The 26,969-nt window shown below is 36.1% G+C and overlaps 1 protein-coding gene across 7 annotated transcripts in view; it reads left to right on the top strand.

Moving 5' to 3' along the window:
* Nucleotides 1-26,969, top strand: part of LOC131042148 (TNF receptor-associated factor homolog 1a) — a 58,817-nt gene that overhangs the window by 7,535 nt on the left and 24,313 nt on the right. For all 7 annotated transcript variants that reach the window (XR_009105127.2, XR_009105128.2, XM_057975474.2 and 4 more), the window contains exons 8-10: nt 20-371; nt 13,980-14,092; nt 20,616-20,766. Coding sequence is in view for 5 of the 7 variants with exons in the window: in XM_057975474.2 (XP_057831457.2) it covers nt 20-371; nt 13,980-14,092; nt 20,616-20,766 (616 nt within the window). In the remaining 2 variants the exon portion in view is untranslated. The remainder of the gene's footprint in view (nt 1-19; nt 372-13,979; nt 14,093-20,615; nt 20,767-26,969) is intronic.

The following is a 26,969-nucleotide window of genomic DNA, read 5'->3' as shown; positions in this document are numbered from 1 at the left end:
TGGCTTGAGATTTTTGCAGTTTTTGCACTTTTTGGTTAGCGGTTGATGAAGATGAGCAGCGCCGCATGTCAAGAGAGAAAACAGATGTCATCCTTAAACAGGTTGTCAAGCGCTTTTTCAATGAAAAAGAAGTTACATCTACCTTAGTTATGGATGCTCTCTATAGTGGCTACAAAGCTCTTGAGTATCAGAGTGCAAACAATAAGGGAAAAAGTAGAAGCATGGACCTGGAGGATATATCACCACCTGTTGTTTGTGTGGAGAAAGATGTGTTTGTGCTGGCTGATGATGTGCTGTCTTTGCTTGAAAGGGCTGCAACTGAACCATTGCCACCATTGAAGGATGACAAGGGCCCTCAGAATCGTACAAAGGTGAGGGAAAGAGTTTTGGGAAGTGGTTTTGTAGGTGATATATCATGGATGGTGAGAAAGCTTAAGTAATTTGTTCCATTTTTTTTCTTAATAACTAGGACCAATTTATAGCACCTAACTTCACCAATGAAAGAACTGTTTGCTAGGCGTAATCTCTTTGACACACTGACATTTAATCGAGTCTATATTTCAAACTGTAATTCTGTGGCATGAATGGTTTAATGATTGCTGGGCTTTAGCATCAAATATTTAAGACATTTACAAACTAAGTCAGTGGTAAGTGTTTCATGCAACTTGTGGAAAAGAATGATTTTCTCTTTCCCCTCTCCTTGCCTTTTTTGCCTGGTTAAGATATACATAGTTGTCAAGCTTTTACATATCTTTCTCTTACCTAAGCGGTTAATTCAAATGGACACAGGAAGCTCAAGTTTAGTATTTTTTGGACAGATTCAGATTTTGTCAACCTGTCAATGTTTTTGATTTTCATCACCTGGAATGCAAATTCAAAAGTACTCTGACCATCATTATTTGGGTGTTTAATACATCAGATTTGTATTTATAGAACCTAATAATTTTCTATACGACTGAATTTTTGTTGGCCTGCAGGAAAGATTAAGTCCTTTTTTCATATTTATGCACAGTTTTGTCTTCTCTAAGAATGTCATACACAATGTGTTATGCAACTGTCAATGGGAAATTACTCTTATTTTCATAGCGAGACAACTTTTATAGCGAGTCATCAGTGCCATAGTAATCTGTGTCTGTGACTAAGGCACAGTATGGTCAAGTGCAAAATTTGATTCCCAGTTATTCAATTCTACGTTAGATCCTAATTGAGTTTTTACCACAAAGATAGTGGTAGGGTCTTGAGAATGTTTAAGATCATTACTTATTAATTTTTAATAGAATTTGGAACTTTGGACAGATCCTTATTCATCTCAGATCTATGTTTGGCTTCTGCAAAAAGCGGGGATTCCAATTGAATATATGATTTCGAAAAGGAGTCAGTTGTGCTGTTAATATATCTCTTTTATTTGATGCACTGTGGTAGGACATCTTTTTCCTGCTAAATGTAAGCATTGATTACCGTTCTATTGTATTACTCTATTTGGAGTGGATTATTTATAGATTCAGCTTATAAATTGATAAATAATATCCTGACATGTTAATGATTACAGTCAAATATTATATATATGCTTTCAATATCACAGTATTACAATATTTACAGCAATTTATTAGGATGATCTGGAATTTCCATTTGCAACGTAGGTGCAACATTGACACTAAGGTGTAAATTCAAATGGCTAATTACCGAGTTGCATGATTAGTATTTTTTTGAGGGTAAAAGTTCGAAGCCTATACTTTCATTATATATAGTAAAAAGATTACATTAGCTACACAGGGTTTCAATTACAGGACCTGTTGTGACCATTTCACACATCGCCCCATTAGAATGGGGACCCCCTCTTCTTGCTTTGGGTTTTGCTTTCTTTTTTGCTTGTTTTTCTCTCTGCTTTTTAGGTTTTTGAGTGAGTGAGTGGTTTGGCCTGGGTTGGCTAGATTAGGGCTAATCCTTGGAAGCTCATTTTAGGGTTTCTTTCAAGCTGAGTCTAGCCTAGTTTTGGGAAGTTGTTGATCGTCTGCCGGAAACCTCAAGTTTATGCCTTTCAGGAGAGTCAAGTTGGTTAGATCAAGGAACAGGGTGAATAGGTCTCAGGTCAGGTTAGGTCTAGATTGAGAGTTTTCTTGTCAGAGTCCTGTTTGTCTTCCGGTCTGAGTCAATGAGACAAGGGAGTTGATTTGGTCAAGTTTAATGGAGAATGAAGTGAATCAAGGTAACATCTAGCCTGGAAAGGGAAATTTCGCTCCTGACCCTTCCAAAGGGTCTAGAGCGAAATTTTGAAAGGTTCTCATTTTTGCCTAGTGAAAAGCAGGATCTTGATGGAGATACATGAGGAAAGTCTATGTTTGCATTTCAAAGAAAATTGGAGTTCAAAACGTCCAGAATCAAGCTTAAGATAAAATTTTCGCCCCTGACCCTTCCAGAGGGTCTAGGGCGAAAATCCTTGCATGAAAACTGAGCAATCTAGCCTAGAATGAAGAAATTCGCTCTTGACCCTTCCAAAGGGTCCAGAGTGAAAATCATCTTGAAGCTTATTTCTTCCTAACTTTGGCTAAATTTTGATGTGCAGGGTATCTTGGAGGGAGGATCAAACATTCTTGTCACCTTTGAAGATTTGGAAGTGTGCAAAATGAAGAATTTTGGACAAGAAGGGAAATTTCGCTCCTGACCCTTCCAGAGGGTCCAAAGCGAAATTTCAAAAAGCTCTTCTTGTGCAGTTGAGAAGGCTAAGACCCACCAAATCATTCCACATGAGCTCATATGTTATATATGCCTTAGTCAGGAGTTTCGAGTATGCAGGGCTACCTCACAGAGGAGTGATTGGAAGAGGACTCGGAGAAATAAGAGTTTGTGATTCTTATGTTCAACTGCATTATCCACCTAGAAGTGACTACAAGTTAGTCAATGACACCTTCACTATGAATATTACCAGGATATTGCAAGGTGGGATTCACAATCGACTGTCTCTGGACGCACAAGAGCTTGTGAAGAAGCATGGTGCATGGTTCATTCAGTTTCCAAAATTCACATACATCAGAGTTCATGGGTGTCCTTCACCTCCCTACATGTTGCCAAGATATCCAACAGACAAGATAGTACTACTTGAGGTGACTAGACAGTTGGCAGCTTATGCGAAGGCATCCAGACACAAGCATGGAAATGGAATTCCCGTGCCCATCATACTAGGGAATTCAGTTGAAGTGTGCCCTAATACTCAAGCCGCGGAAGATGCAGAAAAGGAATTATCTCTATACTCATTCACATCCTTTGCCTCGAGAGAGAATTTTGATCCTCATGGTTATATGGAGGAGACAGTCGGCAAGAAGTACAAGCATGAGTTTCAGGTGGATGACTTTTGGATGAATGTCCCAGACGATTTAGAGGTCAAAAGAAAGATGCATTCCAGGCTACCCTTAGATTTCATCAGGAAATGCAAGATTTATAGAGTTGCTGATCAAGCCCAAGATAGTGGTAAATACCTCCAATCATCCTATGAGAAGGAAGATAAAGGAGTGAAGGTAAATTGGAATGAGCCAGAGGTTCTAGACTTAAGAGTTTTAATGGCTCTTGCTTTAGCTTGCACTCGCAGATGGGTGGATGTACAACATTAGAAATTAAAGGAGAAGAATGTATCCATGACATTCACCTTGGAAACAAGACCAGAAGAAGGAGAGGCGAGTGTGAGTGAGAATGGTTCTCATTCCAAAGGATCGAAGAGGAAAGAAGGACCTGAGAAAAGAGAGTCTTCCAAGAAGAAGCAGAAAGTGAATCCTGATTGTCCACCAAGCACATCTTCTAGGCATGAGAAGCAAGCAAGTCAAGGAGAAGATCAGAGGCAGATAGTGTATGGAATTGATGAGTCTATGGAATCCATGGTACAGAATAATGAGCAACAAGGAGAAAAGAATGATGATGAAGCAACATCTCCTTTCAGGGAAGATGGACCTCTACCTAAAGAAATACAAGTAAGGGAAAGAAGATTTATTATTCCAGATTGGCTAAAGGAGAGGTTGACAAAGGTGGTTGTGGTCGAAGAAGAAGATCATACAATTGACTTGGAGAGCCTTATAGGGAATTCTCAGGAGGTGGTGGAAAAGAAGAAGGCCACAAAGATGTCAAAGGTAATTCGAGATGAGGCAGGATCCAGAAAAGTACAGGTGGCTACACCAGTGGTGGATAAGTATGAGGATGAGATTCTTGCAGAAGAGTATGACTTAGAAACATTTGAGCTTGGTCCACTTACCTCCGAGCAAGCAATGGAAGAAGCAACTGATTCATTTGAAGCACTTAAAGACAAACTTAAAGAAGAAATGGAAAAGAATAAGAAGCTTGAGAGAGAGGTCAGTGCTTGCAGGAACTATTTTAGTCATCTTAATCAGCCCTTGAGACGTCAGGATCCAGCAGTATCTCCTTTACATGCACTCCCTCTTGAATCAATAGGTGAGGCAGAAAGGGTGAAGAGCTTGGTTCAACTTATGAGTTCTTGGATTGATGAATCTTACAAAGTAGCTATTGAATTTGCAACAAGGATGATGAAGACAGTTAATCGATCTATCCAAGTCCTTGAGATCATCCATAATCTGATGATAACTGTAGATGCATTCACTCACACTAGAGATGTTATCATTCTAGTCTTGCAAGTGATAAGAGGAGCACCAAGACGGATTCTAGCACAAGAAAAGATAATGGAAGGAGGAACTCATAATCTCCTGGAGTGGTCAGCTTTGCTCCAAATGAAGGAAGTTCTGTTTGAAGATGTCAATGCAAGATGCAGTCAAGTTGAAGGCGCCATCCAGCCAGTCCAAGACAAGGTATTTGAGGTGTTGTGTACCATCCTTGATCGACGAATTGAAGTTGAGACAGAAGTGGACATTCAAGAGTTGGAAGACAGAATCAAGGTCAGCTTTTGCAAGGAAGAAAACATCGTCACAGAAAGACAGCGAGATCAGATGTATGCTACTATGTTCCTGATTGAGAAGACCAAATAATTTGAGCCTAGTTGGGAGACAACTCTTCTCACCGCTTTTGATCAAGTCCTTCACTTGGAAGAACGAATGAAGAATCTTCCTGAGATTCCTATTGTTGAGATTGAAGGAATTGTGTCCAGATTCATTGAATATGCTAGAAAAGAGCACAGGAAAGGGAACAAAGTCCTAGATGAAAAGTGGTTATGAAAGGATGTGGCAGTTTAATTCCTATTGGTCTATGTCTCCTTGATTTTTGTGCCAAATTTTTATTGGCTATGGTTTAATGATGTTTATCTAAATGGGGACTTTTTTGTAACAAACCCTAATTAGGGTTTAGGTGTCATAATCTCAGCCATTGATCTTCTTTCGATCTGAGCCGTTTATTGTATTTGAGGATGCTATATATGCCCTCACTCATTTCATTTTTAGGGGTTAGAGAGAGAGTTTAGAGTAAAAAAGTTAGAAAGTTGGAGAGAAATAAATTATTGTTGTAGGAAAATTGAGTAGTGAAGAGAGAAATTTGAACAATTGTTGTCCATTTGGTTATGAGATCAATAAAATATTGAAGTTATGGTATTTTATTGCAATACTTGTGGCTATCTTCATGATTGTTTATTTTCTTGAATCACTTTCAATTGAACTAGCATTTAAGTTCTAAGTTTGAAGGACGAAGTGTTGTGCTTGATCTTTGATAAGATTCACATTCCAAACCACTAGCTTCTTACTGATTGTAAGAACGCCTTTTGTGGTCAACTGGAAACATTGAGATTGATTAAGAATTCAATCATCATTAGAAGTATTGATATGTATCTCCTTGATAGTATCTATATCCTTGATGATTTGAAAGTTATTGAATCCCCTTAGAAGATCGCATCAATTCCAGTAGAGTTGTAATCTCTTGGCGATACTGAAATTGGTAGGATCTTATCAAGTCTAGCCTTCATGGAGTCATCCTTAGGATTAGTTTAAGTATCTCTTCCTTGAAACCCTTATCTTTTGATATTTTTGAAAATTTGTCAGCATTAGGAAAATCCTGTTCCCTCATTTGAAAGAAAGTAGCACGGACAAGCTTTCTTTGAAAGTACGTAAGGCCCCTTGAAGAAACAGCAAACACAACGACCACTGGTGCTTATACACAAGTAGAGATCCTACAAAGCAGAACCTTGAAGTTATCCCGATTGATCCTTTTGCGACATCTTCAGCATTCGGAGACTTTATTCAAGAGAGGATAAGATACCTCTGGGTATTTTATTCTGTGTTTGGTCGTGTACAAAATACACATCAACAGGACCCTACACCTGACAGATAATACTGCCATTACATTGCTATAAACATGACGTCCAGAAGTATTTGAGCCTGAGCTTGTCCAGAGGACTTTTACATACAAAACAGAATTCAGTAAGCAAAAATTCCGACTTACACAAACTATGAACATATGACAGAACATAAGCCAAAAATTACTTACATAAGCTGCTACAGAGAGCCGTAAACTTAGCAATGCATTAGTTGGTTGAGTGACCTTCATTTTGAGTTAAAGCAGTTCTGCGATGCTTACAGGGAGGATGGACAACATGGTTCTTCACAAGTGCGAGAGCCCTGCACACTTTGCCACCTTATCACATGTCAGCACACCAATTTCATTCTTGTGGTTTTTGATCGCTGTTGTTAGAATCTCCTCTTTTTGTAAATATAAAGTGCGCTTAAGAGCAATGCAAACACTCAGAAAGCCTGATTTCTTTATGATTTCTTCTCGAGAGAACAAACCTTCAATCAGTGCAGACCCAGTATGAAATTGTAGATGTGATTAGTATACCTTTTTTGTGATTATATTTAATATTATTAAAATAGAAGAGGACAGAATCCTACCAGAACAACAAAATTGTAAACAATATCAAGGCAGAAATACCAGACAAATACTGAGGGGCCGGGTCTAAGCTTCTGACCACCTTGTTACAATTCTACATCAGATCATAAATGAAGAAAGTGATTAATTCTCAAAACATGATTGTCCTCCATTGGCTTTGGATTAAAAATATGGATATCTTCTTTGTTAGGGACATTATACATATTTTTTGCCTCAACACTGTAGAAAAGCATGATGAAGTTTTTGGGCAAAAATTTGCCAAGGTTAACCATTCTCATACTAATTTTTTTAAAATTATTTCATTTCCATCATATTGATTTCTATGGCCAGATAATTTTGAAATCCTATCATTTCTTCATTTTTGGAAATCTTCAGGCAAGCAACTTTAAGACTCTTGTACAGCTGGGTGTCCTTTCAAGAGTTCATTGTTCCTCATGTGTTCAGTGGGTTCTTTCTCTTTCCAATTGGTCTTCCTAATCACAAAGTAACTTTTTGGACGAGGAAGGGTGAAGGGTAGAGCTGACACTAATATCCAAAGGAGATATTTCACTTTCCAAGTCTCTGGCTGATTTGTTTTTATGATATCAGTTCTCATGCATCTCAACAACTCTATATTATTACTGTAGTTGCTTTGCTTATTCCCATAATATTGTTGTTGTGACTTTGATAATAATCTCTTTACTGCTTTCAACTACATTACTGCATATTAGGATCATACAAAGATGGTAAGACTGCAATTGCTTGTTACTTTTATATTGCCTGAAGTATGAAATTCCTTTTTGTCTTTTTAAGGCTCCAATCTTATTATGCTTCCATTACCACCACATTTGTTAAGAATGCTGCATTCCTCCTGGATGACCTTTAATAACCTTCCACGTAAACGGAAAAAAAACCTATTCCTCCTTGTTGGGGCTTGTCTCATTCTCGATATTAATGGCTTAAATGATAAGGAGCAAAATATAGACAAACATTAGCAGGATGTAGCAAAGATTTCTGTGCCCCACAGAGTCACTCGGAGAAAATTAAAGAGAAACAGCCACACTGAGTGTAGAAAAATAAAACAGTTGCTGGTCTGGAGCTTGGAAGACCAAGTTAAATGCTCTTTCAAATCTGGAGTTTAATTGCCGAGCAATAAATTAAGAAACCTCAAAAGCTGTGATGAAGCAAAATAATATTGACGCACATTTCTTATCAAGGAACAGGCAGTGTTTGTCATGGGCACACTTATCTGCAATATAGGACTGGAATGAACTCACAGAAGGCAGAGAGAAGTCAGTAGCCTGCTGCAAAAAAGGAGCACGAGGGAGGAAGCAAACATTTTTCCAAGAGAAAACAGCTAAAGAAGGCTAAATTTAAATAAGTTTTGCCTGCCCAACAGATTATGCTGTTGGTTGCACTCACTTAGATCTTAATTGGGGCCAATGCAGATGCACACCTCAAGGAATGGTTGGGAGTGACTCAGGAAACATTCATAATCGTACTCTATCATAGTTTAAATTTTAAAAATACTTTATTGTACTAATAATAAACTATGGGGGTCTCTCCTTCCTCGTTAAAGTGCCATCTATAATAGTGCATAATAGTATTAATTTTAAAGCTAGTGTACAATATTAATTATATACTTGCTTACATCAGAAAACGAGATTCAAATTCAGTTGATGATTGCCATTGCTCCTCCCACTCCTTTATTTAGAGATTTTTTGAGGTTGGAAAGAAAACTAAGGGACAAAATAACAAATTGTTTCAATGTAGATTCCACATTGACTTTGATTTCATCTCGGATTGGCCCTATTTTTGGTCAATTCAGTAATTTCACGAGTTTTTCCAGGGTTTTGAGAGTTTTTACAATGATCTTTTCACTTTTTGCCATTTTTTGGGGTTCTTAACATGATTTTAACATGACTTGAATGCAAAAAATCGCTGAAAACTGGGTCACAATTGGTCAACAATTTTTTCGTGACTAATGATTCTAGGGCAACCAGACAAACCCAAAAGGGTAACTCTTATCTCAAGAATCTTGGCAATGATGGCAACTTAGAGAGGGTGATGGAATTTACTGCATCCACTTAGACACACGAAAGTAGCTAGACATAATCTTTTTACTCTTCAAGGTATCCATGAAACAAAGCATTAACTGCTCAAATTAATATTTAATTATTCTTCAAATTCATCAAACTGATGTTCTCAATTAACTTCACATAACATTATCATATCTCCAATTAAGCAAAAATAAAATTGCTCATGAAAGATGGATGTAACACATTTGGTGTAGGTTTTGTTTATACCAAAAAAAATTTCGCATGAAGTTTTTATAAATTAAGTTTATGAAGATTTATGGCAAATTTAGAAAAAAATTAAATCACACAGTATCCGAAATGGTTGGAATATCAAGGATTTTTGGGCACGTGTGTGAATGGTATTTGATGTATATCCATGCCACATCGTATCTGTATCTGATACAGATATGGGGATACACGTGCCTGGGAGGGGTAGAGGAGCATTCGACTACTTTGACTAGATGTAATGGCATTGAACTGAAATACAATTTGTTTTGGCATGATAGACTGGATTCTTCACTGTCTTGAGCACAATCTGGTTGTCACATGAAAGTGAGTTTCATGTTGTTTGGTCTAGTTTAAGATCAACCAGTATTCAATGCAGCTATATTGCATCACAACCTATATTGATGTCTGTCTTATATTCCTCTTTGGTGAAAGATAAAGCAATTGTATGATGTAGCTTGTTCTACCAAGAAACTACTCCGTATCCAAGAGTAAAAAAAACATATTTGGTTGGCGATTTTCAAGTGTTCTACCAAGAAACTAGTCCGTATGTTGTAGCTTGTTCTACCAAGAAACTACTTCGTATCCAAGAGTAAAAACATATTTGGTTGTCGATTTTCAAATGTTCTACCAAGAAACTACTCCGTATGTTGTAGCTTGTTCTACCAAGAAACTACTTCATATTCAAGAGTAAAAACATATTTGGTTGTCGATTTTCAAGTATTCACTGATGCAACCCAATCAGATATAGTATATTTTGATAGGGTGAAATCTATAGATTGTTGGTGTTGAATGCTAGAGTTTAGGGTCCCTTTGACATATCAAAGCATTCATTTTGTAGCTTCCCAATGTCTTGTTGAGGCTTGGACATGAATTGGATAAAGATAACTCATTGCAAAACACATCCAATTGAGCGGTAGTAAGATAAGTCAAACCACCTACCAATTGATGATAAATGAATTTAGTGGTTGGTGTGGCAAATTGGTGTAAGTTGAGTGTCTAATCTCAACTTCCATAGGGGTTGATATTGGATTACATTTTGTCATCCTAAACTTTTCTAAAAGAGTGAGCATATCATGTCTATATAAATAACTATGCAAAATAAAATGACAGTAATTTTTTGAAATATACTTTGCTCATTAATATGGATTATGGAAAAATCATGACTCTTGTAGAATTGGTTTGGAATACTTCTTTTGTAATACAAAAATATCACGATCAAGTTGTGAAAACTTTGCACCTAAGCTGTAATGTTAGAGGCCAAGATCTGTAAAATAAAAATAGAACAAGTATTAGTTTTCCCTTGTTGAATACTATTGGCCTTGTTTTCAATGATACCGAGTTTATTAGCATAGACAATCAAGATTGTGATGTCATCACCACTAATCTTAATGTAGGGATTGGGATTAGAACAACTAGTGTTTTTCTCTCTTTAAGGAGTAGGATTCCATTGGAACACACAAGGGATATGCTTGTTGGATGTATCAGTCTCCTCCTTCAAAAGCAATTTTGGTTAGCTGAAATGTGAGAAGAATAAAAGCTGACAATGCATTGGTAGATGGATCTTTTCTATAATTTGAGCTTCATATAATCAAAGTCAAGATATCTATCTAGGTGTGGGTTTACTATCCCACAAATATTTCTTAGAAGTTAGAACAATGTTTTCTAATACATATTTTTGCATATGGAGAGAATTACCCAGGCAATACTTCGATTAATTTTAAGTTTTGGAGGGTTTGGTACATTTCATGTACTTATATGGTCATCCATATTAAATTCCTTTCTCCGTTGAGTTAAATTGCTGGGTTTTTAGTTGCTTTTTGTTGGCATCATAGTTGAACTACTTGCCAAAACCAAAAACTTGCCAAAGCCCGAAAAAAAAACTTGGAAAAAACATAGCCAATACTCGGTAAAAAACTCGGCCAAGGCTTAAATTTAGTTAGAAATGCATTTTTTATAGCAAAATTCAATGAGAAGATGCATCCCATGAGTCAATAAATGAGAACACAAAAAAACAAGCCGAGTCTAGATATATTTTAAATGCAAAGTGGGTGCAAAATCGCATCCTCATGAGGAAAGCTAATGGCTGGAAGCAAAATAGTAAATAGTTTTTGTAGAACTAAAAGTAAATAAATATATACAATGACATCTTCATCTTCCCAGCTCTAGTAAAAACTAGAGGAGAGGTAGACCTAGAGGGTCTAGTCCTAGAAGTCTGTTGTAGGCTTGATCGTGCCTCCTCGCTCAGTATGATTGGCTTAGGCTGTGGCTCGTCCTCCATCTTGGATGTAGCTCAGCTTCTTGCTGCACCTGACACTAACAATGACTCCTCATCCTCCTTAATGTCATCTAGTGTGAAACCAAATCCATCCCCCTCCTCCGTAGCCTCCCTCTCCAAATCATTGATGTCATCCTTTGTAAACAATGGAGGCTGCTCCTGCGATGTCCAATCATTGTAAGGATCTATATCATCCAAATCAATTGGAACAGTTGGTGCTTCCTCTACCTTCCTTATGCGCAATTGAAGATTATATTGCACAAAGACAAGGTCATTGAGGCGTTTTTTTAGCTAACTTGCTCCTCTTCTTCGTGTGGATGGCCTCAAACAAGCTCCAATTGCACTCACAACTGGATGGACTACAAGGCTGATATAGGATTTTGAGGGCAATTTTTTTGAGATTTTGGGTATTTCCACCCCAACTTTGCCACCAAGCATCGGCAAAATAAAATTAGGTTGAGGGTAGTACCCCTCACAGGGGTCTGAGGGTGAGAAAGAGACGGGTAGAGGGATAGGCCTAGATCTTGGGGGAGTGAGATGGAGAGTGGTAGAGAGGGGGATAGAGGAAGAGTGATAGGGAGATAGATAGGTCTAAAATTTGGGGCAGATAAAGTGAGTGATATAGAGAGAGTGAGAGAATGCTGATAGGAGCATACCGATTACTAAAATTGGACTAAGTTTGAAAACTTAAAAGATCTTCTAAAACCTAGAATTTGCATTATAACCCCTAGAGATCTGAAACCACTCTCAAACATCTTGCCAACATTTATATGAAATATAACTTAAAGTATAAGAATGTATATATTCTAATGAAGAGAATGAGACTGACTTGAAAAAATAATAGATGGAAATCAGTTTGCAAGTGTTTGGGAGTGTGCTTTTCCCCTTCTCAGCAAAATACATGACAAAAAATGATGAAATGAAACTCATTTTTGCCGTTTTTTGCCTTTATTCACTGGCGGGCGAGTTTTTGCCAAAAACCTGGCGAGTTAAAGTCGCAAAAACTCGACAGGGAAAAATACTCAGCGAGTTTTTTAAAACTCGCCGAAAATTCAACGAGTAGTCCAACTATGGTTGGCATTGTTTGCTGTTACGCCAAAATTTGAACTATCAACGCTTGATAGAAACACTAGATTTAACCAGACCCATAGGAGGCGGTTGAGCCATGTCACGAGTCCCCAAGGAAGTGCTGACCACCAAGTCAACAATCTCCCCCCCCCAACACTAACTAAGCCTTCAACACCCATTGAAGGGGGACTCAAACCCGTGACCCAGGGCTTTGATACCAATTGTTGGAATTGTTTGCCGTTATGCCAAAAGCTCGAACTTTCAACGCCCGATACAAACGCTAGATTTAACCCGACCCACGAGAGGCCGTTAAGCCATGTCATGAGTCCCCAAGGTGGTGCTGACCACCAAGTCAACACTTTTGCAATCACTTTCTATAATATGCTGCCTGAGTTTCAGTATCCTTGATCAGACATGATTCTTTTAATATTGTCTTCTTATCAAATTGCACTTGGAACAATTTTGTGAACATCATTTCACTCCAGGTCAACACTTATTAGTTCAACTTATGTTAAATACCGAGTTAAAGTTGTACCCATGGTCTCAAAATTTGAAAAAAAAAAGCACTTGGGATGTAGTATTGCCTTTTGCATGCCTTTTTCTCGTACACTTACAGTAGTTTTATATTTTTTTAAATGTTATTTTTAATATATTTATGTACATGGATTTGCTAAAACATGTGTGCTACCTGTAGCTGCAAAATCGGAGAACTCTGAATCAAATATTACATGTCCATCGAGCCAAGTTTGCCCATTGAATGTCTGGTTTTTAAAGATGTATTTAATGAAATGAAAGTGATTGAAAAGTAATATGGATTTATCTCACATGGATTCTTGTATTGTTGTTCTTATCAAATGTCTGCTGGATTTATGCTAAGGGCCAACTCATGTGAACTTGTTTTACTTTGCAAACATAGCATATTGTGATTTGTTACTAATTATTTTTATGTGATGTGGTACTGAATATTTTAATATATGGCATTTTTCAATTTGTATATGCTTTTTTCTCTGCATTTAACGTTCCAAAATGTCACTTGCACTCTTTTGGTGGATTTTAACATTCCGTAGTCAATACTTTGTCTCTTTGTTTCACTTCACCTAGAATGTTAATAATCCCAATGTACAAGGGCTTTGACAGTTCTTTATATTTTTTGTGTTGCTTTATTTTTTTTTAAGGGAATAGTTGTTTGTACAAGTAATATTTTAAGTGATTTATTTATCCATGGGCATTTTTAGTTAGATTTAATCTTTACCCGTGTATGATTAAGTCATTAAAAGATTACCTCAATGATTATTCATTACACTATGACATTTTTCTTGAGTATGTTGCACACTTAGCGCCCAAGCACCTCATAGTAATTGTTAGTAGGGTGGATGGGGCGCATGAGTAGGGGATGAATGGTGAATGCAATTCACTTCTTTGGGCTTCTCATTCTCTGGTCTCTTTCTCCATTGAAAAAGTTTTTGGGATATGTAATGCCTTTTTAATTAGTATGTTGTTAATATTCTTATTTGTATCACTTGCAGGATGGAGGTTCAGGTGACGATTTCGGTAGGGATTCTGTTGATTGTGATGAAAAATGTCTCACAGAGCTAGGGAGGAGAACTGTTGAAATGTTTGTGCTAGCACACCTCTACAGGTATTTCAGCTTTAATTTCAAATTTATAAGATACCCGCTTTTGAACTTAATTACTTGTATTAGAAACATAAAACAGTTGTGCTCATAGAAATTGCTTTGATTTTGTTGCATAGTTGTGCAGCTCTCACTTTCTACTAGTGCTTTAATCTTTGGTTATTGGCAAAATCAAGCGTTCCTGTTGATACTTGCAGCTTTGAGCTCTATAACATGAAAGTTTCTGTTTTTCCATCTGTAATAGATTCCTGCTATAAGTGAATATATCGTTTAAATAGGATTAAACAGTTATACCACACTGCAGATAATGTACATTGTAATTATAGGCAGCACCCGCTTTATATGTTTTGATCATCAAACTTTACAACTGGTCCACACTTCTCCAATTAAAAGATGAGATAGTGTAGCCAACAAGAACACCACACAGATTAGAATCGTGAAATTTGAGTTGAATATGTCTGCTTTAGGGTTATAGATGGGGGAAAACTCCCATGCATTTCTAATATTCTCTTGGCATTTTTACTTTAAAGGCAACTCATATAACAGATAACTGTTGAAACCTAAATTACATGATAAATAACTATTGAAAACTCAATTTATCCTGTAAGTGTAAATTGCATAACATGTAGAGAGGTTTACCCATACTATCTTAGTATAGCGAAGTACATAATCTAATCAAACTTGACTTGGAACTCTCAGTGAAACTTGGAGATAACACAGCTGTACATAAAATCTGAGCTGGATGGTTCTCCATAATTTTTTGAAGACTATAAGTGGAAATATAAAAATTCCATATAGCAGCGCTGTCCTCTTAAATGCAAATTGCAGGCTTGCAATTTGATTGAACATTCTTCAGAATTGTTCAATTGAGGCATCATAGATTTGAAATTACGTTCATGGGTTTTTCTAAAGATAAAATTCCTTTATGCTGCCTTTCTTTGCTTTGCAAACTGCTTTGAGGAGATCAGAAATTCATACCACAAACCATTGACCCAAAACTTGGAATGTCTATTCGAGTTCAACTCCAGTGGTTCAATATTGTTTGCTCTGAAATGTCTATTTGAGTTCAACTCCAGTGGTTCAATATTGCAACTATTATTTGCTCTTTTGTTTTATCTTCTCTATGAAGGCCTTGTGACCTTCCATCACTGTCATTAGCTCATCATGTGGTCTTGTGGTCTTCATTAACCATCTGCTTTGATTTAAAAGATGTACCTTCTTCAATTTATTGATAAGCCTCCTTTTCATCTTCTGTACATTTTATATAGAGCAGGCGGTTCCTGTATCCATCCTCAATTTCTCAGCGTTGCAGGCTTTTTTCAAAGTTACTGGTTTGGATACAGGTTTGGAGTTTGGGTATGCTGGTATGACAATTTTTTTTTATTACTCTGGGTTTGGTACAGCTGATATATATAAACTTTTATAATAACTATATAACTATATTAAACATTTCAACTTAATAAATAGAATTTATAAATATAAAATACATATATTATATAATTAAAAACCTAATGACTTAGATTTTTTTTATTGATTGGTTTAATAACTTAGACTATTAAAAGAAATGAATTGAGAAAATATTCCATATAAATATTAAATATAAATGAATATATTCCCTGGCAGGAAAACATTGAAAAATTCATTTACAGGAAGCATTTTTTGGTGAGATGAAAGGACCCTGAAACTTCAAAAAGCCATGATGATTAGGATATGTTGCCCTGTTCTTCCAGGCGTTCTGGTTTTCAATGCAATGTGATAATGAAAGGCTTATAAGTTAATTTATTGACTGTTTCAGAAATTTCAGACTGGCTCAAATTATTTTATCTTATCAACTGTTTTAGTAATCTGAAGATTTTTTTAAGAACTGACGGAAGGGCAACCCCAAAACCACTGCCACTCCTGTCCCTTTTGGTACGACAGTGGGTCAGCTATAGCGACATTGCTCATTTTTTATGGACCCAGTAACAGAGGCATTTTCTGTTCTCTGTAGAAAGTAAGAATTTTCTCATTGAAGTCCAGTCCCATTATTTTTTCTGACAAAATTATAAATGGCTTGGACTTCAATCTTGTTTTTAAAATTTCTCTTAGATCATCTTTACACACTGCTGCTGCTGTTCTCTTTCTGTTTGCCCTCCTTGCTTTTCTTTCTTGGGGTATCTCCACCTTCCCTCTTCTTTCTCTCCTCTTGTTGGATTTCTTAAATGCTCTTGCTCCCCAGTGTTCCTCTCTATGTGTCTTCAATTGTTTTTCTGCATTTTCTCTGCATGCCTTAAAACATGGCACTAGTTATGGTCGGTCACTGGCAGATTTTTATAATAATAGTTTGTTCCTCCATATCCCATTATTGAATTATGAACCTCTAGTACTATCTAATAATACTTGCTCAGAGAAATGCAATTGTAATTTGTTGTACAAGCAATCCCATTTTAACTATATGATCTTTTGTTGATAGGATTTGCAAATATTAATCGCAATGGTAGAAAATCCCATGTCAAGCTAGTTACATCAAATACACCACTCTCCATCTGCAACATATCTCTTATCCAAAAGGCTGAAGGGAAAACATATTCATGAAATATAAAGTAAAATACATTAAGAGAATAAAATTTTGAAACAGAATACTTGAGCTTGGTTTATGGATTGGGTTTCTCTTCATTTAAATTACCTTATACTCGTCCTAGGTCCATAATACAATAACAAACTTCAAAATTTAACAGGTTTAGCCCCTGTTCTGCTTGTTAAATTGATTCCCTCTCGGCCAATAAATCAGCTTATTTATTTGAATTCCAGAGACATCAAGAGAAGGAAAATTGAGAAATCAGTCTTAAGTTTCAAATTCAAACCTTCAATCTTATCCATGCTTTTTGATTACTATTCCAGTGTCATATTCCACTATAAAATTTCTTACCTTCCTCTGCTTTGTGACATTGTTAAATCTCTGTAAAACTTTTGTTTTGCATTGAAAGCTTTTGTGTTCTTTTGAACTTCAAGAAGGTAGATTTTAACGAAACACCTTTAATGGTGAGGCAAATATTTAATGGCAGTGTGTGCCAACTCTAAAACTAATGGAAAATAGGGAAAGCAACAGGAGAAATTGGAAATCTGAATTCTTTTCTAAAGACTGAGACAGGTTTTTATTTGAGGATCTTGTAAAGACTGAAATTGTAATATGTTTTTTTTTGTTATTGTTCATGTTAGAATGCTGGACAAAAAGTCTACTGAATAATGAATATTCATTATAAAAACAGTTAAAACAGAAAAAATACATATCTGTAAACTTAAATATCAACACAAGTACAACATTATAATTTTAGTAGTTTTTACTTTATTATTATCATGTTTCCTTTTGGTAATGTGGTTCTACTTCTTTCTGGCAGCATGACTTGGCTCCTTCTCAATGACATTTATCTACTTCTCTCCAGCCACTGGAATGGATGCATATTATGAGCTTCTTCACTACTACAGGGCTTAAAGTGGCCTTCGATGTTAGTAGTGATTCTAGAGGGAATGCCTTGCTTCCTCATAGAATACCCTAGCTCAAACCTCCTGGTTTTCAACCTATATTATGAATATGAAAATAATTGAAAGAAAATAAAATTACTCAAAGAAGAGAACAAAATAATTTATAAAAACTACTAGTTGCTTTTGATGGCTGAAACTTTTGTGAATGGATTGAAATATGCACTTAATTGTTCAAATATTTTTCCCAATGCTATATCTATATTCTATCTTAACCGTGCAACCTGGGATGCAAATATCATACTATAGCAGGGCTGTGAACTAATGTGAAAACTAGTCACATGCTACAATATATGTCAGACTAGAACGTGACAAGAAAGGACAAATAGGGATAGGATTGGTTGGAGAGGGTGAACCAACACCCTTGGGCCTTGATTAATGAATGCAATTCTAAAGCATATTTCTCTTTGTGAGGAATCTTTATACACAGGCATAAATTGAAAAATACAAAATCCACCTTTGCAAAAGATCTATGTTTAATGAAAGACCAAAATTTAACCATCTCTCTTGTTAAACATGTCATCTTCACATGGACAATAGTAGTGCGCTAAAACTGCCAAGATGTTTATCATCAACGGTTAATGGGATTTTTTGTTGTAGCAAATGGTTTAGGTAGATATTTTGGTGAATTGATTGATTCTGAGAGTGCAATTATTTCAAGCTGCTTCCTTGAATAGGGAATATCCAAAATTATGAAGGCTTAAGCAAATCTTGCCTTCAAATTTTAAGGAAAATCCTTACAATTATAATCATTTATGTTTCTTGATCTTCTTCTCGGAAAACCATATCTACAATAAATATCACATCATCACACATTGGGAATTATTTTATGTGGTTTGATAGACAGTTGTACCAAAAACATGGCAGCCAAAAAATGAACGTATTTGGTTTTTTAAATTCAAGGTTTTTCCAAATAAATGATGGGGTTCCCATCAGATACAAGTGTTCTATTGCGTCTTTTATCATAATGGCAACTCTTGTTGCTTAAACTGTTCTCCATGTATACCATGTATGTCCATAATAGCTTTGTTTCTTATTATTTTCTAACATTGGCAAGCACAGTATTGCTTTGATATATAACTCAAACATTCTATCTTTGCTATTTGAAAAGTTTAAATCTAATAAGAGACATGATATTTCCACACTCCATGCAGTGATAGAGAATGCTTCTATTCATAGAGATTTAAAAAACACTTGGACAGTTTCTTACTTACAGAACTTATCATTTTCATTCAGACACTCCAGCATGTTCCCTTTCGGTAGTGTGTTCTGCTTCTTTCTGGCAGCAAGACTTTGCTCCTTCTCAATGACATTTGTCTAGTCCTCTACAGTCACTGGAATGGATGCATATAATCAGATTCTTCACTACTACAGGGCTTACATTGGCCTTTGATGTTAGTAGTGATTCTAGAGGGAGTGCCTTGCTTCCTCATTGAATACCCTAGCTCAAACCTCCTGGTCTTCAACACTCCCCAACAAGCACTATCTGATCTTGTATCGGTCCTCTCACAGTGATTGAGGATGACATCAATGGCTTTCATTTCAGGTCTGGATAGAGATATTTGATGAGACTTGTCTCCTATCTCTTTACTGTTCTTCATCTTGTGCTCTTTGGGGATCTTGTCCCCCTATTTGGCTATTTGCATTGGCTTCTTGACCATATGTGGTTGTGGGCTGCAGTAGTATTATTTTTTGTTTTTATTCCTTCCCCTTTTTGGGCTTCTCAAAAAAATTCTGCTCCTTGAACTTTCTATTGTATTATGTACTGTTGAGTTCCATTGACCTAATATTGGTCACCTGTGGACATTAATATAGTTTATGTATTTTTTTCTTTCTAAATTTAAACTTCCATCTTACCCAACGCCATACCTACTTCATATAGTTGCTCCTTTTCTGATCATACTGTTTGTTATCACGGTGCATGTCCTTGTAAGTTGAGGATTGAGATGTATTGAGTATACAGAGTGGGGATGTGGTTGCACATAAACACTTTTAGCCTGCTGCAAAGAGCCCAGCATTGCATAAAGCTCTCAAAATGGTGGTGGACATGTACCTTTGCACAAATCCCAACCAAGTCAAGCATTTCACAGTTGGTTGGTGGCAAACATGCTCAAACAGAAGGACAAATATGGATCTAACTCAGCTTGATGGGATGCCCCACCCCTGCAGTCTTACTCTAATGGCCTTTTTGAAACTTGAGAAGATCTTCATCATCATGACAATCTATCTACTTGTATCTCAAGTTTTGTGTATTTTACAAATATTTTTCAAGCTAAGAAACGAAGGGTCAAACCTTTGTTCAGACAAAGGCTGCCCAATTCAACAAATACCCATAGGCTTAACTTTCCTTTTTCTTATGCACTAAGATCTAAATCATGGTAGGACTGTTTGTAGTTATGCAAGTGGGATTTTTCTGATATTCTGGGCTGTTCTTTAAATGTATTTTTCATTATCTCTGGTTTTCTTTTGGACCACTTCAAATAAGCTGCCTGAACTTGAATGACATTGATTTAATATTTTCCTCACTTTTTATGAAAACTATGCTGAATGTTCTAAAAGAACAAATTTTATTTGGGCCTCATAAGTTTTTGATAAGAAGCTCATTAATGGTTGCTAAAAAGTTCACCATTATAGATGAATTCAGAAAATCAATTTCATCCTTTTGCTGCAATAATGCGCTCTACCGTGAACTCCGTTGGTTGTATCTTGTTTGTTGTTCGGCCATCAGTATTCTGCTGTAATTAGGATTTTTTAATGGGAAATGCCTATCTTGAATGAGTAAGATATTGTAATTAGAATTGAGTTGGGCACCAGCTGATTATGATCATTAAGCAGTTGCACTCTTAACATTTGATCTACAGTATCTGATGGTTTTCATATCACCTATGCTGTTAAATGTAGAGTTTGTAAAATGAGAAATCTAATAAATGTAGACACTTCAGTTAAGTTTTAGTAACGTGTGTGTGGTGTTTTTAAATATGAACTTATGAAGTACTTTCATTGGTGTCAGCAATCATGTTGAAATGGCTTATCAGAGAGATGTTTCTATAAAAATGCAAGAAGAACTCATTCGTGAAGAGGAGGCAGCGAGCCATGCTGAAATTGAACAGAGGGCAAAGCGTGAAGCAGCCGACAAAGAAAAACGATCTAAGAAAAAACAGGTTGGTTGTTTATTAAATGGTTCAACTTTTGAGTTCTCTCACATGCTCTAATTTAAAGAATAGATTGTATTTGAAAGGTTCTCTGTATTATGTTGGGTGATGATGCTTGTTCTCTATTAAAGGAAAAATCAGTTTGGGAGTTACTCTATGTTTCAGCCTTTGTTTTGGTTCAATCTTATGTTCTAACAAGTGATTGTATTCAAGGATCTCCATTTATGTCTTTCGAGATTCTACTGCTTGCATTTTTTGAGCTTGCTTTGAATAAATATATTTGCAAATAGTCAAAACCGTGTAGTATGGAATATGTGCTTTGGGATGATACCTCATGTTTTTAGCTTTTGATTAGACTCTACTACTTGATGTTCTAGCTTTTATTAACAATTTGTTTTGTCTTTTGAAGTGTCCACCGAAATCATTTGAATTACTACCCATATTTAGTGACCTTATCTGTTTCTTAATTGGGATTTATACAAGTTGCAATTCTTTTCCAGGCCTCCTTCATGGTAACTTGTAACTGATCTTCTGGTAAAAAGGTCTTCAGTATGTTTGAAGGAAAAATCATTTTCAAATGGCTGTTTAAACATGTAAGATGTTCTCTTAGATGTATATTATTGGTGTGCAGGTAGACTATAATGGTTTCCAGTTGAACTCTAAGGATTTCAGTAAATATATGTTAGATTTGTAGTACAATGAGTTGCCGAATCTGAGTTAATGACATTAAATTTCCCCAAGTAACCTTGACTCTGGCTATGGAAGTTGATATATAAAGAATCGCTTGGGTTTACAAATACACCACCTGTTAAATGCACCTGATATGCTAGATTTGTAGTACAACGAGCTGCCGAAACTGGGTTAATGACATATTAAATTTGGGCAAGTAACCTTGACTCTGGCTATGGAAGTTGATATATAAAGAATCGCTTGGGTTTACAAATACACCACCTGTTAAATGCGCCTGATATGTTGCTGACTGGATTATGCAATATATACTTAAAACAGCATTTGCTTTCTTAATTTCATAATATGCAAGAGAAAAGGATAAAGAGCAAAATAAATCCAAACGAGTGATTGCAAGAATCTTAGACTCTTCTGTATTATGTAGCCTTTAAGGAAGTGTACACAAGGAAAACTATAGCTGTATCTATACTAAATCCTTAAATTTGTTTTCAGAAGCCTTAAAAGGCAACAGAACCACTCTGTCAACATACATGTGTTTGCACGAGCATGTGCTTCTGTGTCTGTTTGTGCACGTTTGTTTGTGTCTGTGTCTGAGCATTTGTGCATGCGTATGCATGTCCATTTCTGTCTGCAGGTGCATGTATGTCCATTTCTGGATATGTCTCTGTGTGGTATGTTCATGTTTCTGTCATTGTATGTGGTGTGTGTGCTTGCATGCATACATACCCACAATTCTTGCTATTCTATCCTTTAAATGGAACCAACCTTGTACATAACAAAGGCAAAATAATAATATGTCTCTTTGATACATTAAGGTGGTTATTCAGTGTTACATAAACTCACATCGAGACCTCAATTAGTATTGAACAAGCAAGATTAGTGTGTTGGGACATGCGATCAGATTGGTTTGGAGGAGGCATAGATGACTGGAAGTTTGATGGCCTCTTTCATTATATTGATTTTTCAATTCTCTGTGCTTATACATTATCAAATTTATTCTCAAGGGAATTAGTTTTTTCCCTTTATTTTTTTAAAATGTGCATTTTCTGATTCCTCTTCTTGTAGGAGACATCCTATCAATTTTGACATAAAAGAATGAAGAAGGTTGCTGGAGGCAAAGTTTTGCTTGAAAACATTGAACTATCCTTTATGTAGTGAATTTGGGATGTGTCTTGGACTCTTATGAGCTTTTTTCTGAAGAATAATGAAAAGGATCAGAGCTCTTAGGAAGATAGAGAGGGCCTGATATATAATTGTATTAACTATGTTATGTTCAGTGTTTGTATTTATGGATGCATCTGCCATTTATTAGAATGTTTGTATGTGTGGATGAAATGTCTTCCTATGTTTATGTAACCTACTTTTTTTGTATCAACATTTATTAATGGTAACAACAAATATTCTAATGTCATAACTACAAGTGCAAATATGAGCATTGTATTTATCATTAGTCAAGGCTTGTCTCAGTAAAGTTTATAAGTTTGTCAGGTCATGATTAATTTGTCCATAGCAAACTGTAGGGTATGTTCTACAGTCTACATCTATGTTGTACAATACTGAATTTCAGTTTTCTTTTCTTTAACAAGTTTTTTCAAATAATGGTGATGATACTAAATGTATAGTGTGAGTCCACTGGATTTTGGATGAGTTCCAATACATCATTTGTCAGAAAAAAGTATGATTGACTTTGCTTGTTAAATTGTATTGACTGCTACTGTATATTCTTATTAGTGTTTGTCAAAAAACATTTGGAAATCTTCTTTTTTGTTCTATAAAGTATGTCCAGCCTTAACCAGCAATAAACGCTTTAGATGTTGATGCATAAGATGCTCCAAAATTAAAATATCAGATATTTGAGTATTCTTATACATTGTTTTTATGCATCCAACATTTTTTCTTTATAAATTTCTGTTTCTTCTATACCAGTCTGTTTGTTCTCTAGAAAATTCTTCTGATGTTGTAAGTCTTACTATCTTTTTTTTTTTCTATTTTTTATAAAATAGGCCTTATCTTTCCATGCTAATAACACCTTAATTGAATTCATCAACTAGAACTAGAAGATTAAAAGTTGAGTATTTTATTCTTTGTTTTGGTCCGTCTTGATGAGTTCCAGTTTCCACTAATCTGTTTACCTCTCCCACATTATATTTTCTTTTGCCAGCAAACCAAGCTTCAAAGGAAATGACTTCACCATTTGAGCTTCTAATCATTTTTCAGATAATCTTAAATTCCCTTTCAATGCACAATTAAATTCTAAGTGATCCATGTTCCAACTATCCTGTGGAGATGTCTATTTTATACTCCTTTTATGTTTTGTAATCCTTGGTAACTGTTGCAGATTAGCCTTGATTCCCCTTTCTTTTCATACTTGGTTTTGGACATTTCTCCACATTCTCTACAACTTTTGGATGATTCTGGAAAATCATATGATTCCTCTCAACTATAAGCCCTGGCTGACCATGGATGGAACTAATTTCCAGATAGATTTAAATCTTAGGGATTGAAATGTGGTTAAAATTTTAGTATTTACAGCAAGATACTTGTAACAGTCTTTTGGGAGACTTCTTCATTATTGAAAGACATCACACATCTCAATGGTCCTTGAAACCGCCTTCTTTGTAGATGTTAGTGTGCTAAAATACTTTTTGGATTCCTATCCATAAGAACAATCATGCATTTGGTGCGTTTGATTGCAAAATCCTTTTCTGTATCTGTATCCTAAAAGCAAGAAAATTACTTCAACTTGAGTGAAATAACTTGCCGAGACAATATAATTGCCAGATTTGTTAAAATAATTGTGATGTTTATCTTGGTTTTAGACTAAATTTGTAATATTCTAACTAATTCATAAAGAAAACATAAGGAAAACTCTTTTTATTTTCATAAAAAGAATTGCCAACTTTACATTAATCAATTTTATAATTTTTTCTAACGAAATAGAATCAAGAGATGAATGTAATCAAGCATCAACTGAATGCATTTAAATAAGGAAGTAGATAACTTCTACTTTAAATCTAACATATATAAATATGCAACAAGTAAATGAGAAGAGTTAGAGTTTATTGTTGTTTGCTTTCCAATCCGGAATCTTAGAGACTTATTCTGCAGGAGGGAGAGCATAATCAAGGTGCTTTACCTCCAACCATAGACCTGGCAGTCCCCAGCACACCTTCCATGCAGAAGTGGCCCTACCCTTCATGAGGGTGTAGACACACGACTAGGTCTCATTGCCATCTGAGCCTGGTGTTTAGACAGGCCTCGCAGAGTCTGGCTCAGACTCGGCGAGTCCTGAGGCGGGTCACCTCTGCCGAGACCAGAGGACCCTGGGACTTGGACTCGGCCAAGTCTGGCCAAGTCTGTCAGACTCAGCAAACTCGCGAGTCCCGACCCTGGACTCTGCTGTGCCAGCACATGACAAAAGCAAAAAATAAATAAAAAGGTCTAGTTTTAAGTGCAATAAAAGGTGCACATCTTTTCTCTTTTGCCCTAAAAAGTCATTTTTCTTGGATTAGTTGGATTAGAATGAATAGTTACAAAATATTTGATATTTTCTTGGTAAATTGTAGTGTAAACCCCTGATTATTTTTATTTTTTGAAAGATTTTGCCGAATAGAAAGAGTTTTCTTGACAACACCAATTAAGTTTATATCCTGATAAGTTTGAACAGTGTTTTCACATTAATTCATAATGCTTTTTCACATTACTTTTGGAGTATAGTCATTGCTAAACTTGAAGATAACAATATGAGATGACTTAACAACTGTCTAGTAATTTTAAAGGCACCAAAATATGTTGATTGAGCAGCTAATTTGGAAGTTGCGGACCTGATGCAAACTCAGATTTGTGGACAGTCAGTAACAGCAACAATGTAGCACCTTTTTGGCATGAAACAACCCCTTCTAAGGAAGCGATAGGACTATAATGCACCTCGAAATGGAAAACAAGCACCATCTAAGTACTTGAAACAGATTTGTAGACTGAGATACCACTAGATTAGTCACTATCAAGGCAAATGTGTTATCCTTAGTCACTGCTGTAGCTAGCTGAGTATAGGTAAAGGCTGAGACACAGGCAGAGATCATGGCTGGAGAATGTTCCAGGACCTAACTTAGGCGCACACGTAGAACGGTTGCGGGGTCGAGTAATCAATGATATTGGCTCCTCCGAGCCTTAGACTTCTAGGCTCTGGCTTTTATGTTGATATATGTTTCGAATATTTGATGACATGGATTTCATATTCCATGAATTTTGTAGACATTTGACACTATTTGTATTTCTAATGTGTTATTTAGTTTAGATTATTTCCTTCAAGTCAAGGCTAAAATTTGCATTTATACTTATGTGATGAATGTAAACTTGTGTATGTGTTCAAAGTAGCTTCTATTTGATGAGATTATTGCTACGGTATTTTTTTCAGGCGTCCCCGTCTTGGGGACAAGGGACTCCTAGGGGACGTCCCCATATATTCTGCATATTGACAGTGAATTCTATAAGCAATTTGACTTTTACTTTCAATTTAACACAAATTTCGCGTAAGAACTTTGCTAGTTCTTATATGTTAAGGTTCTATAATTTATATGTGCATTCTTTATCCATGTTTTCATATGAATATTTTAAATTCCCCTGTATATTTTAATTTTCCCTATTTTTATATAGCTGTCACCTTTGCCGTCCCCTAGCTGTCCCCAAAATTGGCACAAAAATTCACCGTGTTGGAAACGCGTACCCCCGTTCCCTGCCATCCCCATCCCGGAAACTCGGGGTAACATAGGATTATTGTGTCTTTAAGGTTTATTTATTAAAGGATGCATGAAACAGGTTTTAAATCCTTAAAAATCTTTGAATTTCTTGGGTTTTTCAATTTGCTGAGTCTGGGTACCGAGTCCGAGTCTTGTAACTATGGTTTAGACTCTACATGACTCTAGTCGGTCACACACCATAGGTGCCTTCTAACTAGTATGGCCATTGGCCTAGTAAGTGCATTTGCATCTAGTGAACTGACAGGCACATGCAGAACACTGCGCCACCTTAGCCAAAGGTTTTATATAGTTGCAAAACACGTTTAGCACGCAATCATTGTTGACTACCCCATTCGACTTGTTACATCATTACTCAAGTTCTAGTTGACTTGACCAGGTGGACTTAGCCGCTATGATATGCTAACACTGCATTGTGTCAACTGCTTGAAGGTTACACAAGACTCAGTTGGATTTCTTACACCTCTAGATTAACTTATGGCTTCAACTTCAATATATTTCTTATTACATGTATAGATCTTCTCGAGAGTTACTACTCTCATCATGATTCATGTTAATCATTCACATTATTTTACTATGTATGCAGATGTGTACGTCTGGCACATTGCATGTGTACATGTATGTGCATCTCTTGCACATACATACATACATGTATGTCTCTTTCCCCACAACATTGTGCTTTTACATTTTAACTTAATCTCCACGCACTCTCAAATGACCATTATTGGCCGGGTTAAACATACCCAAGGAATTACAATGGTATATGAG

The sequence above is a fragment of the Cryptomeria japonica genome, chromosome 9 (genome assembly GCF_030272615.1).
Source record: "Cryptomeria japonica chromosome 9, Sugi_1.0, whole genome shotgun sequence".
NCBI lineage: Eukaryota > Viridiplantae > Streptophyta > Pinopsida > Cupressales > Cupressaceae > Cryptomeria > Cryptomeria japonica.
The sequence above is the reverse complement of the archived record's forward strand: the minus strand, read 5'-3'. Positions and strand labels throughout refer to the sequence as shown.